The sequence below is a fragment of the Grammomys surdaster genome, unplaced genomic scaffold, assembly GCF_004785775.1.
Source record: "Grammomys surdaster isolate TR1022 unplaced genomic scaffold, NIH_TR_1.0 126219, whole genome shotgun sequence".
Taxonomy (NCBI): domain Eukaryota; kingdom Metazoa; phylum Chordata; class Mammalia; order Rodentia; family Muridae; genus Grammomys; species Grammomys surdaster.
The window spans coordinates 5,082,098-5,097,145 of NW_021621022.1; the positions used below are offsets into that span (position 1 = coordinate 5,082,098).

The 15,048-nt window shown below is 43.1% G+C and overlaps 1 protein-coding gene across 1 annotated transcript in view; it reads right to left on the reverse strand.

The window, feature by feature from the left end:
* Window positions 1-15,048, reverse strand: part of LOC114613502 (disintegrin and metalloproteinase domain-containing protein 2) — a 46,131-nt gene that overhangs the window by 22,860 nt on the left and 8,223 nt on the right. The window contains exons 5-11 of the mRNA XM_028758841.1: window positions 12,988-13,064; window positions 12,250-12,418; window positions 8,411-8,467; window positions 7,292-7,363; window positions 6,106-6,272; window positions 4,931-5,012; window positions 2,269-2,405 (exon numbers count right to left, since the gene is read on the reverse strand). Of these exons, the coding sequence (XP_028614674.1) occupies window positions 2,269-2,405; window positions 4,931-5,012; window positions 6,106-6,272; window positions 7,292-7,363; window positions 8,411-8,467; window positions 12,250-12,418; window positions 12,988-13,064 (761 nt within the window). The remainder of the gene's footprint in view (window positions 1-2,268; window positions 2,406-4,930; window positions 5,013-6,105; window positions 6,273-7,291; window positions 7,364-8,410; window positions 8,468-12,249; window positions 12,419-12,987; window positions 13,065-15,048) is intronic.

A 15,048-nucleotide genomic window follows, 5' to 3' on the forward strand; every position in this document is an offset into this window, starting at 1 on the left:
TCTCTCTCTCTCTCTCTCTCTCTCTCTCTCTCTCTCTCTCTCTCTCTGTCAAAGACACAGTTTCAAGGACATAGGATGCTCTATTGGACTTCCAAAGGCTAAGGAGCAGGCCACGTAAGGGAGGCTTTCCACCCATGTGATGTCTTGCATGTGATTGCTCTGTGAGGCTGGAACGGATGCTGCTACTGGGGCACAACGCAGCTTATCCAGGTGGTGAGTGGCTTTACGGCTCCAGTCACCCCATGGACTTGCTGGGCACTCTCTTTCTCCTTCTCCTATTCAAGAGCCTCTGGATTTAGCTGGGCACCTGATCCTCTTGTGCAGATCCTTGCAGCTCTCAAAGAGCAATAAATGAAGATTATAAAAAGAAGCTTATGACTTTTAAATAATCATTTTTTGATACAATAAACACATACTGGAAAAAATAGCCCAAATTAAAGAAAAATCTCTGTAATTTAAAAGTCAACAAACCCTTTTCTAAAAGGGGGAAACCCAATCCTAGATGGCCTCACTGGTCAGTTCTACCAGGTAAGTTAGAAAGCAATCAACTCCAATGTTGTGCCAACAGACCATGGCTGCAGACCAAATTATTCTCACCAACACTTTCTCTTTATGGGACAATGGAGGAGAACACTACTTTCTGAAGGGCTCTAACCACGATGAACCTCCCAGTTTCATTTCTCTCACTGTGAGAAAGTACTTTGGCTGAAAGCAACTTAGGGGAGCAAGGGGTTAATCCAATTTACAATTCCAGGTCACTAACAATGAAAAGACGCCATAGCAGGAGCTTCAACAGCCAGTCACATCCTACCCACAGTCAAGAGCAGAGAGAGAAGACCAGCACACTGGCTTGATGCTTAGTGGTGAGCCAGCAGCTATCCTGCTAATGTCACTGAAGATCACCCCCTGTGGGTGATGGGTAAGTATGAGTCTTTCATCTTGGGGCTAGTTTTGTGGTTCACCTGTTGAATCTGGTTGATATTCCAAATGTCAAAAGGTATGCCCAGCTTCGGGGTGCTCCTTCTGAAGTAAGTACTTTCTGGTAGGAAGTGAAAATGATATATAAACACCCACATGCACTTATCCCTCCATGTCTCTAGAGGGCGCTGTTCCAGGACACTACGGATATTCAAATTTTCAGGTGCTGGTCCCTCACAGAGGATGGCAGAGGGGCAATTGACTTATGGACATTCTTCTGTGAACTTTCTGCCACCTTTAGATGATGTTCAAGGTCTAAAGTCAATGCTTTACTAATGCTGGGTATTAGTCAAATACCCAGCATGCTGTGCTTCAGGAAGTAGGGACTAGGAGAACAGATGCAATTGCCCCCTGTCCAATAATTTTGATCCAATTGTCTTTACTGAATCTGTAGGAGTGAAACTCCGTGACCCAGGGTACCAACTGTGTTTTGTGCTCAGTCTGAATAACCCCACATGCTTCTTCCCCACACTTGCTTGTCTCAGAATGCTCCATATCACAGCATCTACATTCTGACCTGAGTCAGCACCACAGTGCAGGCACTGTCCGGCCAGGATCCCTAGCCCCTCTTTCACAGAAGGTACAAAGTCAAAGGAAATTCTTCACCAGGAGACTCACCATCTCCCACCATCTTTGCTTCTAAACACAATTGTACTGCAGCATGATAAGTAAACATAGGAGCATAAAAAGATGTTGTCCGTTCTCCACCAACCCGCTCGGGGGAGCTCCTAACGAGGCCATTGAATTCTTAAGTAATTCTGCAAAGGGACTGGGGCTGTGGCTCTGGCTGGTGGAATGTCTGCTGTGCTGGTTAGTTTTTGTCAACTTGACACAAGCTGGAGTCATCTGGGAAGAGGGAGCCTTAATTAAGACTATCAGATTGGCCTGTGGGAATGACTGTGGAGCATTTTATTGACCAACAATCCAAGTGGGATGGCTCCGCCCACTGTGGGTAGTGTGTCCTGAGTCCAATAAGAAAGCAGGCTGAGACAGACTCCTCTATGGCCTCTGCTTCAGCTCCTACCTCCAGTTCTCTGCTTCTGTGGGGTTTTTTTGTTGTTGTTTTGTGTTTTTTTTTGTTTTGTTTTTTGTTTTTTTGTCCCCCCGCCCCCCAGTGATAGACTGCAATGAAATGTGAAATAAACCCCTTTCCTCTCCAAGTTGCTTTTGATCACAGTGTTTTAGCACAGTAACAGAAACCTATCTAACAGTTTCTAGCATGTTAGTTTTCCTTAGCAGGAATTAGCATAATATAAAGTCTCGGGGCGAGGCACGGAAGTCGAGGCTTACAGCGCTTCCGGGTTCATCACGCAGACGGGCACTCCGCACTGGCACTTGCTCACGTCGTCGTACGGTATCCCCATGCTGAGGCCCAGCAGCTGAACTAAAATAATTGCAAGTGATTCCAGAGTTACAGCTTTGGGGTGCTGAAAAGAAAACACACCAGACCACAAATGTGCGTGTACGCGTGTGGGAGGCAGTTCACTTGCGGCTAGGAAAATGTAGTTAGTTACTAACTAGAGCCACACAGTCAAGTGGAAGCATGCACTGTGCTCGTCACAGACGTTGCAAACAGGGGAATGGACCAAAAATGTGCCTTTGAATAATGTAAGTAAGGTGAGGCACTCAGAAAAATAATTTAAATAAGTTTCAATTGGATCGAAATCCCAATTAGAATATTGAGGTGCACAATAAAAATACATTTGCTGGGTCTGGAGAGATGGCTCAGTGGTTAGCCCTTGCTGCTCTTCCAGAGGATCCAGGTTTGATTCCATGCACCCACATAGATGCTCAAAACTGTGACTCCCGCCTCAGGAGATCTGACACCCTTTTCTGAACTCTTGAGGGCACTGCACACTTGTGGTGTACAGACATGCATGCAGGCATGGAAAATAGTCATGGATGTACAATGACAATAAATACAAAGGCCATCAAAAATTATTTTAAAATTGTGATAAGAAACTAGCTGAATCAACAGACTGATTCAAAACACAGCTGAGATTTTTTTTCTCATGTCAAAGAGCAGGGAAATTGTCTCATCTTCTAGAGCCAGACAGCGCTTCTCCCATAGGTCAGAAAAGACACAAGAGAACCATTGTTAACCCCACTCAGTGTTGTTCAAGTCCACCATCAAATGCTCACAGGTTATGAAGGGAGAAAAAAAGGCTTTCCTTTGCACAGGAAACAATCTCCCTTAGTAAGAAAACTACAGTAGTCAGACTCACAGGGCAGAGTGCCTTGTCTGATGAAGCCTGTGCTCATTCACGTTACATATGTATGCATGTATTATTTCGTGTATCTGTGGTGTATTTGTGTGTGTGTGTGTGTTCATCTTGGGTATGCATGTGGAGGCCTGAGGTCCACCTCAGGGGTCTTCCTCTTTGCCCTCCACTTTATTTTTTTGAGACAAAGTCTCTTGTAAAACTTCAGTTCATTTTGGCTGCTAGACTGGCTGCTGGGGAGCTCTGCTATCCTCTTCTCTCTGGCCTCCCAGCACAGTGTGCGCTGCCAGACTCAGCTTTCCTACACGGTGACTGGGAAATCAGGCCCCCATGGCTCACACAGAATCACACAGAAGGTTCGTCACCCACCGAAGTCTTCCCTTCATTAATTTGTCTGTCATAACCATTACACAGTCTATGTATGTAAGGCAAGTGGTATCTATCTATCTATCTATCTATCTATCCATCCATCCATCCATCCATCCATCTATCTATCTATCTATCTGTCTGTCTGTCTTTAAATTTTAAAAACACACACTGATCATTCTCACTTGCTTTGCAACTATAGCTGAGCTTGGGTTGTTTTTCCATACCGGTTCTTAGGAAGCAGGACAATAGGACCTAGTGCCTCGCTGGCACTGCATGGTCCTGATGGATTATGGAAAGAGAGGTGGGGATGAAGAACGGGGGAACATTAGTGAGCTGAGTTGCACCTATGTATTTCAACATCTCATTCCTGTGAATATTGGATGTTGCTGGGGTTTCCTGGCTAAGGATCAATGATGGTTACCCCAAAGAAATGTGGGGAAAGGGAAAAGTACTGGGGAAGGCCTCTGCCAGTCATGGTGCTTCCGTGGCAACCACTGGTGGCAACTACTCTTTCTTGCCTGCAAATCCCAGGCTTTCCAGTCCTCTACAGTTGGGTTGTACTTGGTAACCAGTCTGCCTTTAGACAGATGTATTCTCCCTCTGTGCTAACCAGTGAAGCCCTTGCTGCATGGTATGTGTGCGTGTGTGTGCGCGCATGTGTGTTACATGTGAATGTTTGAGGAAGTCCTATGCCCCACTCTTAGAGACCAAGGAAATCACTTTCTCCATAAAATGGAGGCTACGTTTTCCAAAATACGATTTATGATTTTCCAGTAAGAATTCTCTCCTTCCTAGCTCCATTGTTCTCCATCTTGCTTATTAGAGGGAGATCATCCTATGCTGCCTCTCTGAAACTCCAGTAGACATCATGTAATCGCAAATGTAAAGGGAAGGAACGAGTTCTATAGCAAGAATCACCAAGGTGAGATGGGATCAGGCCCACACCAGTGTCCTCGCCCTAGGAGCCTAGGAATGCGAATTTTAATGGAAATAATAAATCAACAGGATCTTTAATTTTATACTGTTTCTACAGCAGTCTGTTATACACTAAAGACTTATTTCTAATTGTGTGTGTGTGTCAAGAGAGAGGGGGGGGAGGAAGGGAGGGAGGGAGGGGAAAGGAGGGAGGGAGAGAGAGAGAGAGAGAGAGAGAGAGAGAGAGAGAGAGAGAGAGAGAGAACAGTGCTCTTAGAGGCCATAAGAGGGCATCCCGTGGAGCTGGAGTCTGGTTGTGAGCTAAGAGTGTGAGTGAGTGGGTGCTGGGAACTGGAGCTGGGTCCTCTACAGAGGAGCAAACACACTTCAGCAAGGAGCTCCCCCCCATTATACATTTTAATCAGGCAGATTAAGGCACAGCATACCAGAGCAACGCCTCCTGCATAGTTCTTGTCACACATCTTCCCTTGATAGGTGGCACCAACGTAATCGGTAGTGTCCCTGTAGCTGAAGTGAAAACAGACTATAATCATAGAATTTTGCAAAAGTAAGCACAGTAAAGTTAACACTCTGTTTCCATAGGGCAGGTTTTAGTGTCATTTGGTGATTCAAACTCTTGACATGGACTAGGATATGCTCAGTGATCCTGCATTCTCTAAAAATGATCAAATCAATTAAAAACTAGAAAGCGCACAGATGTCTGAAACATAATGAAGACAAATTCAAGGCAGTGACTATTTTAGAATAAAGTGGGTACGTCCTCTGAGATAAATGCGAATTAAAAAATAAAGAAAATTCTCAGCGATTTTCAAACTGTAGGTTGTGCCCCCTTTGCAAACCTCTATCTCCAAAAATATTTACGTTATAATTCATAACAGTAGCAAAATTACAGTTATAAAGTAGCAACGAAAATAATTTTATGGTTGGGAATCACCACAACAAGAGGAGCTGTATTAAAGGGTTGTGGCTACTTCTTTCCACCTGATTTTTTGAGGCAGGGTCTCTAACTGAACCTGGAGCATGGTGTTTGGGCTAGACTGGCTAGCTAGTGAGCCCCCAGAGATCTGCCTGCTCTACACTCTCAGCCCCCGGGTTGCAGAAGCTTAGGCCTCTTGGCTTTTACATGGGTGCTGGAACTCTAACCATGGGCCTTCATAAACGCACAGGGAGCGCTTTCCCCATGGACTGTCTCCTCAGTTTCTCCTTCTTGTTGTTCTTATGATCATTATGGTAAAGATAAAAGCTAAGTGACTACATTCACAGAATACATGCAGGCCTTCCAAACAGATGTGAACCTGTGGTGCACAGCCAGGGGCATTTGGTGGAGTGTTGTGTGTTCTATGGTAAGAAGGCATCTGGAAGCAGGACTGAAGAAGTGAGCTTCAAATACAGACCAACCTAGTAGGGAATCTTAATAATCCTACTGTAGGTAACCTGTTCCAACACGAGCTGTGTGCTGTTGTACACAGAGGGGCGGAATCACAGAGAACTTGTTTTTGTTTTTTTTTTTCCTCCCATGTGGTCTGTGGATTGTTGGAGAAGGGACCAGGTGGGCCAGTTTTCCTCGGTATAGCCTGTCTTAGCTTGAAAATGTACATACACAAGTAAAAACGCCATATCGTGTGGTCGAAGAACAAGGTACGACTGTTTCCACTTCAGGAACCTGTACAGCAACTTGTTAGCATCGCCTGTGGTCGAGATTTTGTTTTCATCCATCCAAAATTCCAGGGAAGACAGAATTACTGTAAGATTAAAGGGGGCAAAGATCTAAAATAGAACACAGACAGAAAACCTGTTCAAACAACACGATCTAAAGGGACTGGGGAAAAGAGCTTCGAAACGAGGTCAGGTCATGCATTTAGTAACTGAAGTGTAGGCCTGGACTCAGTGCTTAAAATGTCAGCCAGCAGTAAGTGTCCTGGTCGTAAAAGTCGCACTGGATACTTTAAATTAGATTAATTAGTTGCATTTCTCTCGTATTCAGTGCATGTATGTATGGATATCATATGCATGCTTGGTATCCAATCTGATGTCAGAAAATGACATCAGATCTCCTGGAACTTTAATTAAAGATGTTTGTGAACTATCACGTGGGCGCTGGGAACTGGACTCAGTCCTCTGCAAGAGCAGCAAGTGCTCTTAACCACAAAGACAACGCTCCAGCCCCATGGATAATTCAAAATGCTTGCCTTTAATCAAGTCCCCTCCCCCCACATTGAGGAATGTCTCATTGTATGTAACCCTTACAGTAACCTACTTCACAGGTAGGAGAGCAGAAACTTCAAACCCAAATAATGGCCCTTACATCACTCAGCGTGCATCTCTATGCAGTGTCACAAAAGAAGGACTGGGGGTTGTTAAGAACAGCAGCAAGTGTGGTGGTTTGAGAGATAACGTCGCTCATAGGTGCTGGCCTGTGATGCTGGTCACCAGCTGCTGGTACCGTTTGGGGGAGGTTTATGAAGTATGGCCTTGCTGGAGGAAGTATTTCATGGGAGGTGGGACCTTGAGGTTTCAAAGCTACACACCATTCTCTGTGTACTCTCTCTCTGCTTTCTACTTTCTGTCCCAGGCATGAGCCTTCACTTCCAGCTCTAGCTGCCTGGTCTGCTGCCTGCCACCATGCTGCCCCTACCATTAAGGACTCGAACTCTCTGGGACTGTAAGCTCACATAAACTCTTCATTCTATAAGTTTCCTTTATTGTAGTATTTTATCACAATAACAGAAAAGTAAGACAGCAAGGATAAAACATTTTTAAAAAGACAAAAAAAAGATGATACTTACAGCATTTGCCAGTCCAACCAACTGGAAAATCTTTTGAGTGACAACGGTTGTATCAGCCCCAATATGCTCAAACTGTAAAATAAAATCACCATATATATATATTTGCTTAACATTAATGATGACAACTCTCCTGTTACAATTTTAATGTAGCAAAATAATAAACTACTTACATCACTAACGTTTTAATCCACTTTATTATTCATATTATGTAATACATATAATGTGAGAGTGGAAAATATAAAAAGATCTGGGAAAAGTACAAGATATAGTTTCACTGCTAGTAAATTAAGGCTGATATAGTTCCTGATAGAAAAATGTTAGTTTTAATTTAGATATGGATGTCTCAGCGTTTTGCCTGTATGCGTGCATGTGCACCCCATGCATGCAGTGCCCATGGGAGTCAGCAGAGGGCACCAGATCACAAGGGCTGGACTTAGCAGGCTGCTGTGAGCTACCACATGGGTACTGGGACCTGAACCCAAGCCCTCTAAAAGGGCAACAAGTGCCCTTAACCAGAGAGTCACCTCTCCACCTCTAGGAAGTAACTTAAGACGGAAAATTCCCAGAATCTGTATGTGAGATACTCCCGGAATATTACATACTGAATGACTCCATTTATACAATGGTTTGGAAGTCAAAAAAAAAAGATAATAGAGATGAAGAATGCATTAGTGGATTGTGAGGGCTGGGGAGACAGGTGGGAGGTGTGGCTAGAAAGCAGCACCAGTGGCTCTGGGCTGGGGTGCAAATACCCTTTACCTTGACTGCACTGGCAGCCACGTGCTGGCTGCTGCAGCATCGGCAGAGGCGTCTGTGTAGAGACGGCAGGCTGTGCACATGTTCTTGTAAGTATGTGTGAATGTATAACTATCCTCAAATAACAAGGTAAACAAGCAAAAAAAAAAAAAAAGAAGCAAAACCTGAGAAACTATTGTAATAAAATATGACCCTCCAGCTATGACAAAGAGTACAAGCAATTGAGAGTTTATTAAAATGTACTAACAGAGTTATCAACTCTCTGTCAGAAATCAACTCTGTAAGAAAATAGCCTTTCTCATGCTTCACTGCTGATAATAGTAATAAAACCGAACAAGACAAATACACTTGGAATACACTTACCATTTGCTTTTCCACTACAACGTGTATTTCGAGATAGTGAGAGGCGATTCGCTGTGGCTGAAAAGAAACCCATCAACTCCATGTCAGCACTGATGAGTGGCCTCAGTTTTTTTGGTCTTATCACTAAATTGGGGAGATTTTTTTTATATTCAGAAAGAGAACTAGAAACATTACCAAAGCACATTGTCCAGGATCCTGTTCACCTGTCACCTTGGTCACAGGATCCTGTCTACCTGTCACCTTGGTCATGTCTCAGCGGCTCATCAAACATTGGTTCTGTCTAACACAGCCCGCCCCTCCCCTCCTACCTCCATATTCTTTTTGATCTCCTGTGTAGTTTTTCTTTGTGGTTATCTTAGATATGTTGTCATGGTTATTCCCCAGACCAGGTATAGGCGAATTCACCCACATTTTGATCTTGAGTTTTCAACTGCTTTTAGATACTAGATCTCTGCTCTACGTAAGAGTTTATCTAATTTTATTGTTCAACAAGTTAGCACCCAGCCATCCCCAAGCCTTTCAGGTTTCCTTTCTGACAACATGGTCCCGTCTGCACAATTATCTCTGTGGAACTAGTGTTGCATCTGTCTATCTGTTGTTTTCATATCTGGTGGAGACCTGTGGTTCCTGTCATCTGCATTGTCACTGTGGTGGTCTGAATATGCTTGGCCCATGGGAAGTGGCACTATTAAGAGGTGTGGCCTTGCTGGAGTAGGTGTGGCCTTGATGGAGGAAGTGCATCACTGTGGGGATGGGATTTGCTATCCAATGCTCAAGCTCTGCCTCGTGTAGAGAGAGTCTTCTCCTGGCTGCCTTCAGATCAAGATGTAGAACTCTCAGCTCCTCCAGCACCGACTCTGCCTGGACACCGCCATGCTTTCCACCATGATGATAACGGACTAAACCTCAGAATTCTAAGTCAGTCCCAATTAAATATTGTCCTTTATAAGAGTTGCCTTGGTCATATTGTCCCTTCACAGCAATAAAATTCTAGTTAAGACAGTCACAGACTTCTTTGGATAGTCTTCTTTGTTCTACCTTCTAAATGAACATCCTAGATTTGTAAATATCTCCTGTTAAAATAATTGGGGGTTATTTAGGGTGGAGGGGTTACATTAATTTTAAATTGTTATAAAATAAATAACTGTGATTTTGTAACTAGGGCAGAAATTATCTTTAAATAACTGTGACTTATAGTTCCAAAGATGACAACAGACCAAAGTCGGGTAAGTAGAAAAGAGAAAGGACATTGTCTATTTCAAACGTTGGTGGCAGTAACAGTCAAAGCAGTGCCCCATGAGGTGAGGAATGTACTGTACATGAAAATAACCATGACAACACTAGTAGACTTGTTGGTTTTAAAGAGTTCTACTTTCAGGGTGGATGGCCCACTTCTTCGCATGTACTATGGCAGCTGTAACTAAAGCAAGACAGGGATTGACTACTGAGAACGTAGAAGATGCAGCCACTCTGAAGAATAATCTGGGAGCGATTTAGAGTGTGAAATAACGTTAACAGATGAGCCAGCAATTCAGTTCCTAGCATATACCTAAAAGAAATTAAAGCTCTTAACAACACAAATGTTTGTTTACAAATGTTCCTGGCAGCATTGTATTACTTAAATAGTGGGGATCACTCAGTTGCTCACCTGGTGCTTAATTAAGTGTGGCACATTCCTGAAATGGAAGATGACTCAACCATAAAAAGGAACTGGCATTTCAGAATGCTACAACTATGAGCACATTGGTGGGTAAAAATCATAAAAGAGACACATTTGAAGATTCCATTTGTATATAACCATCCTATAAATGCAAAATTGTGTATTATCCATAAAAGGAAGGCAAAACGGAAAAGAACATGCCTTTAGATCCATTACTGTTATTTAACTGTGAAAGCAGATGCCAACGAGATACAGAAGATCTGTGACGTGTGTCTCAATAAGTCATTTTAGACGTGAGCAGGCACTCATTAGTTGTAAAGGTAACTTTTATTTTTGCCAGTTGTAATTGTCATCTTGGAGGTTTACTACTGAATCAGCTCACTCTTTTTAGTTCTTTCTTAACTCTGGCTGGCTAGTGTAACTCAGCTCTTCTGGCCCAAACTCTTCTCCAAGCTGACTAATTCAAACTGGTTTCTCTTGGCTTCTCATTGAATTGCTCTGCTTGGTCTCAGACTAACTGTCTTAGTAAAGGTTTTAATGCTGTGAACAGACACTATGGCTAAGCCAACTCTTATAAAGACAACATTTAATTGAGGCTGGCTTGCAGGTTCAGAAGTTCAGTTCATTATCATCAAGATGGGAGCATGGCAGCACCCAGGCAGGCATGGTGCAGGAGAAGCTGAGAGTTCAACATCTTGTTCCGAAGGCAAATAGGAGAAGACTGGCTTCCAAGCAGCTAGGATGAGGGTCTTAAAGCTCACATACACAACTATATACTTCCTCCAACAAGGCCACACCTCCAAATAGTGCCATTCCCTGGGCCAAGCATATGAAAACCACCACACTAACTCTGGCAATCTGTTCTAATTTGGCTCCTTCTATTCTCTGGCATCAATCGGCTCTGGTGACCTATACTGAGCTCTGTGAGCTTAGCTCCACTGCACTGCACTCACTGCACTCACTGCACTCACTGCACTCACTGCACTCACTGCACTCACTGCACTGCCCTCCTTCCTGGCTCACTCTGTACTGCTCTCCAGTAGCCCCTCTTTCCTTTCTATTCTCATGAGAGTTGGGCATAACCTATCTCTGAATCATTCTGTCAAATCTTTCTCTGATTTGTCACTTCATCTGCCAGTCAACTAGGCATCACTTTCAAACATGGCTGCTTCCTTCTATGAACTAACTTTACCTTCATTGTTTGGGATTAAATGTGTGTACTAAGGGGATGTCTGTATTCCAGCCAGAGGGATTAAAGGTGTGTCATTCCAGCCAGATCGCACAGATCTAGAAGGTCTTTGGATGTGATCCCTTGCCAGAGCAGCCATGCTACTGGATTAAAATTTCTCTACCTCTAGTAGAGGAAGAGCCACTAACATTGTCATATTGTTCAAGTAAGCTTTGTATGTATTTCCCAATATGGCTAATGTAATATACAGTACAAAATACACAAAAATGTCATTTTAAGGTTTCTTAGAGGATAAAAATAAAACAAATTTGAAAGGATTGATTAATAAAAAAACAATGTAAGAGAAAGAGTAAAGGAATAGGTACATAACAAGAGACATGTGAGAAGTGAGGTGATAGATTTAATCCTTGACTATTCTATATGTGTATTAAACTGATGTCACAAATAAATAAAATTGCCACATTAAAAAACAACAACACGGTTTGAAAAAAAAAAAAAGAGTTTCCCTGTGACATCTGTAGCTTTAAAATACACACACCTGTTACACACAAGACAATCTAGTATAATTCAGTGACTTACAAAAAAAGCAAAAACAGTAAAACGAAACAGAAAAAGACAGGCCATGAGAGTCGGAGGGGACAGAATGGAAGGAAGAGGGGCTGCAGATGAAGTAGGAGTGGGATGAGGCAGGGGGATGAGTGGACATGATTAACATTCATTATATACATGTACGGAATTGGCAAAGAGTAAACACAATTACTTAAAAATGAGAGCTGCATAGATTAATAACTTCAGGAACAAAGAGGATGGCATTGCTAACAGTATTAAGGAAGAGAGCAGGAAAACTTATGTAACTAGTCTTAAATATTGTGCCAGATGAGCTTTCTGATGGACACATCCCTGTGGTATCTGTCTCTGTGTGTGGGGGTGGGGTATGTAAATAAATAGTTTATCAGGAAGTTACTTGGTACCACCTAATTAATCCCCTACCTTGATACTTCGGATCTTATACTGCAGGTCTCTTAAGTCCATATCCTTCTCGGCGTAGAGTAATGTGTCTCCTTTCTTAGGTTCCACTTGGTAGATCACATGTTCAAACCCACTGGAAGATTCCAGTGGTTCAATTCCATAGCTAACATTTCCAAACTGAAGAAAGCCCCTGACAAAGTCAAACCAGAACAACAATGACAAGAAAATACTAGTTATAAATGAAAGAACGCATGTGAAGGTGTCAGTTGTCAGGTAACTAAGGGACTTTCATAAGGTCATTAACTCCTATTGAGCTACTGGAGAGTCACACAGTATCGATGTGATTGGTATCTTCCAGCTATTGATATTTTATGACCTTTGTGGGGCTGGAGAAAGGGCTGAGTGGATAAGAGCACTTCCTGCTCATGTAGAGGACCAGGGTTTGGTTCTCAGCTCCACGTGGCAGCTCCGGCAGCTACCTGTTGCTGCGCTGTACTAATCTAGCACCCACGCAGTCACACCCACACAGCCACACCCATGCAGCCACACCCATACACACATAAAAATAACAAATGCTGAGACTCTTTCAGCAACCCCCAAAATTTAAGAATAACTTAAATTTAGTATGAGGATAGAATCTATCATTTAAAATAATTTCCATTAATCATCCATTTTGCATTCTACACACTTACACACTTGCACACATACCCACACTAATTTTAAGAAAACACCATTTTATATACAATTATGTATTACAACCTGAGTCCAGTACATGTGCTAACAATCACCATAGAATTTGGATAACCTTCAATGTATCCTTGGAAGTAGCAGATATTCTGAAACACAAAGATAAGATACACAATGTATCACTTGCAGTAAAGATAATGTTATCACATACTTAAAATTGTCAGCTATGTTGTGTGTGTAGCAAATGTCAGTTGTTCCCAAAGTAGATCCATAAGATCAGTGAGTAGAGTGGCACACAACTTTCAAAAGAGTTCTTACAGTTGTATTTTCATATGGTCTGTCTGTCTGTCTGTCTGTCTGTCTCTGTCTCTCTGTCCTCTCTCTCTGGGAAAGGGTTTCCTAGAGCAGCAAAATGAATCAAAAAGAGAAATTATTTTTCAAGAGTATTTGAGTATGTTGCTAGATTGGCTTGCACAGAGCCCTCTCACAGAGGCAGTAATAACCCCAGAAACAGGGTCATTGCATTCTCTGAGCATCTCATTACTGGCTTTCCAAGACTCTGCTGCAAGTGCTTCCCCTACCCAATCTCCCAGTCAAGGAAGTTTCATGTTCTGGGAGGTGGCCAGGGTATCTGAGGAAATGAGATGCAAGCCTTGGAAGAGAGAGACACACAGAAGGGGGTCTCAAGATGCACTGCTCAGGTGGGATTCCTGTATCTGCCCTTGAGCTGAGGATGTGTCATGAGAGAGCCAAGAGTTTTTCAGTGGCTACCTCCACTCACCTATTCCAACCTCCAGGGGAGTGTTAACATTATTCTCATCTAGTCTGTCTTTGAGGATAGGATGCTTACAGAATGAAAATTCCTCTTCAGGGAAGGGTGGGCAGAATCCACCTGGATCCAAGATGGCTGCCAGCCTGATCACAGGACAATATCTAGTCTTTGTGTAGCTTCCATAGTAAGTGACTCACCCACCAGCAGCAGCCCTGACAGAAAGCACTGGACCATACAAGAGGCAAAGAGAGACAGTGCCCTGGTCCCAGGCTGTGTAAATACTATGTGACTTCCCCCGAGGAGGTGAGCTGAGAATTTGTGAGATTCCCAGTGGTCTGCTCTGGCTGTTGGAAAAACTGCAGGTGAAACTCAGCCTAGGGTCTTTGGCTTTGTGGCACCAAAAAGTGATCTCTCTGGAGTAGGGACAATAATCTGTGGGGGCAGAAGATGGCAAGCTAGATGCTGGTTCCAGACCAGTTACTAGAACAAGACTGGAGATGCTTGAAGTTGATTTCTTACAGCGCTGGGATTTGAACCTAAAACCTCATTCATGCTAGGCAAGAACTCTACCACTGAGCTATGGTTCCAAGCTCAAGACTGAAAACTCTTCAGAGATTCACAAGTATTTTGACTGCATCATCAAACATGGCCAATATGTGATTTAAAAATATTAGCATGTGTGATGGTGCATACCTTTAAATCCAGCCATCAGGAGACAGAAGCAGGTAGATTTCTGTGAGTTTAAGGCCAACTCAGTCAACATAGAAAGTTCTAGGCTAGCCAAGACTACATAGTAAGATCCTGTCTCAAAAAAAAGAAGCACACATCACGTGTGTGTTTATGTTTGTGCATGCCTGTGGGCATGTGTAGAACTATGGAACATAAAAAGACAATTAGGAAAGACTAGAATATTTTAGCAGCACATACCAGGTAGGTTTTACTATAGAAACCCTTCCAAATCAGCCCAGTGAGAATTGCCAACAAGGCCTCGCTCTGTACGGAAGGAAACAGAGTGGAAGGAGAAGCCAGAAGAGCATAGGGAGATGGGGTCACAGGAAAACCTGTGGGGAGAAGCAAGGGATGCTGGGAAACTGGAGACTGTCTAACTCAACGACTAGTGACAGCAGAGATTGAGATGTCATCTGTCCCCCCACCCCAATCATCTGAAGCTTCCACTTTTGGGTTTGCCTCATGTAATCAGAAGTCAAGGTCAGCACTGATGTACCCGTCCTACTCTGATAGAGAAAAGCTCAAAAGAACTGGTTCAGAGTGTGCTTCAGAAAACCCTTTCATTAGCGTCAGCTTTTAATAAAGACCAAGAGTGAGCCCTGAAGATGAACATTGATCTGAGTGGACATTGA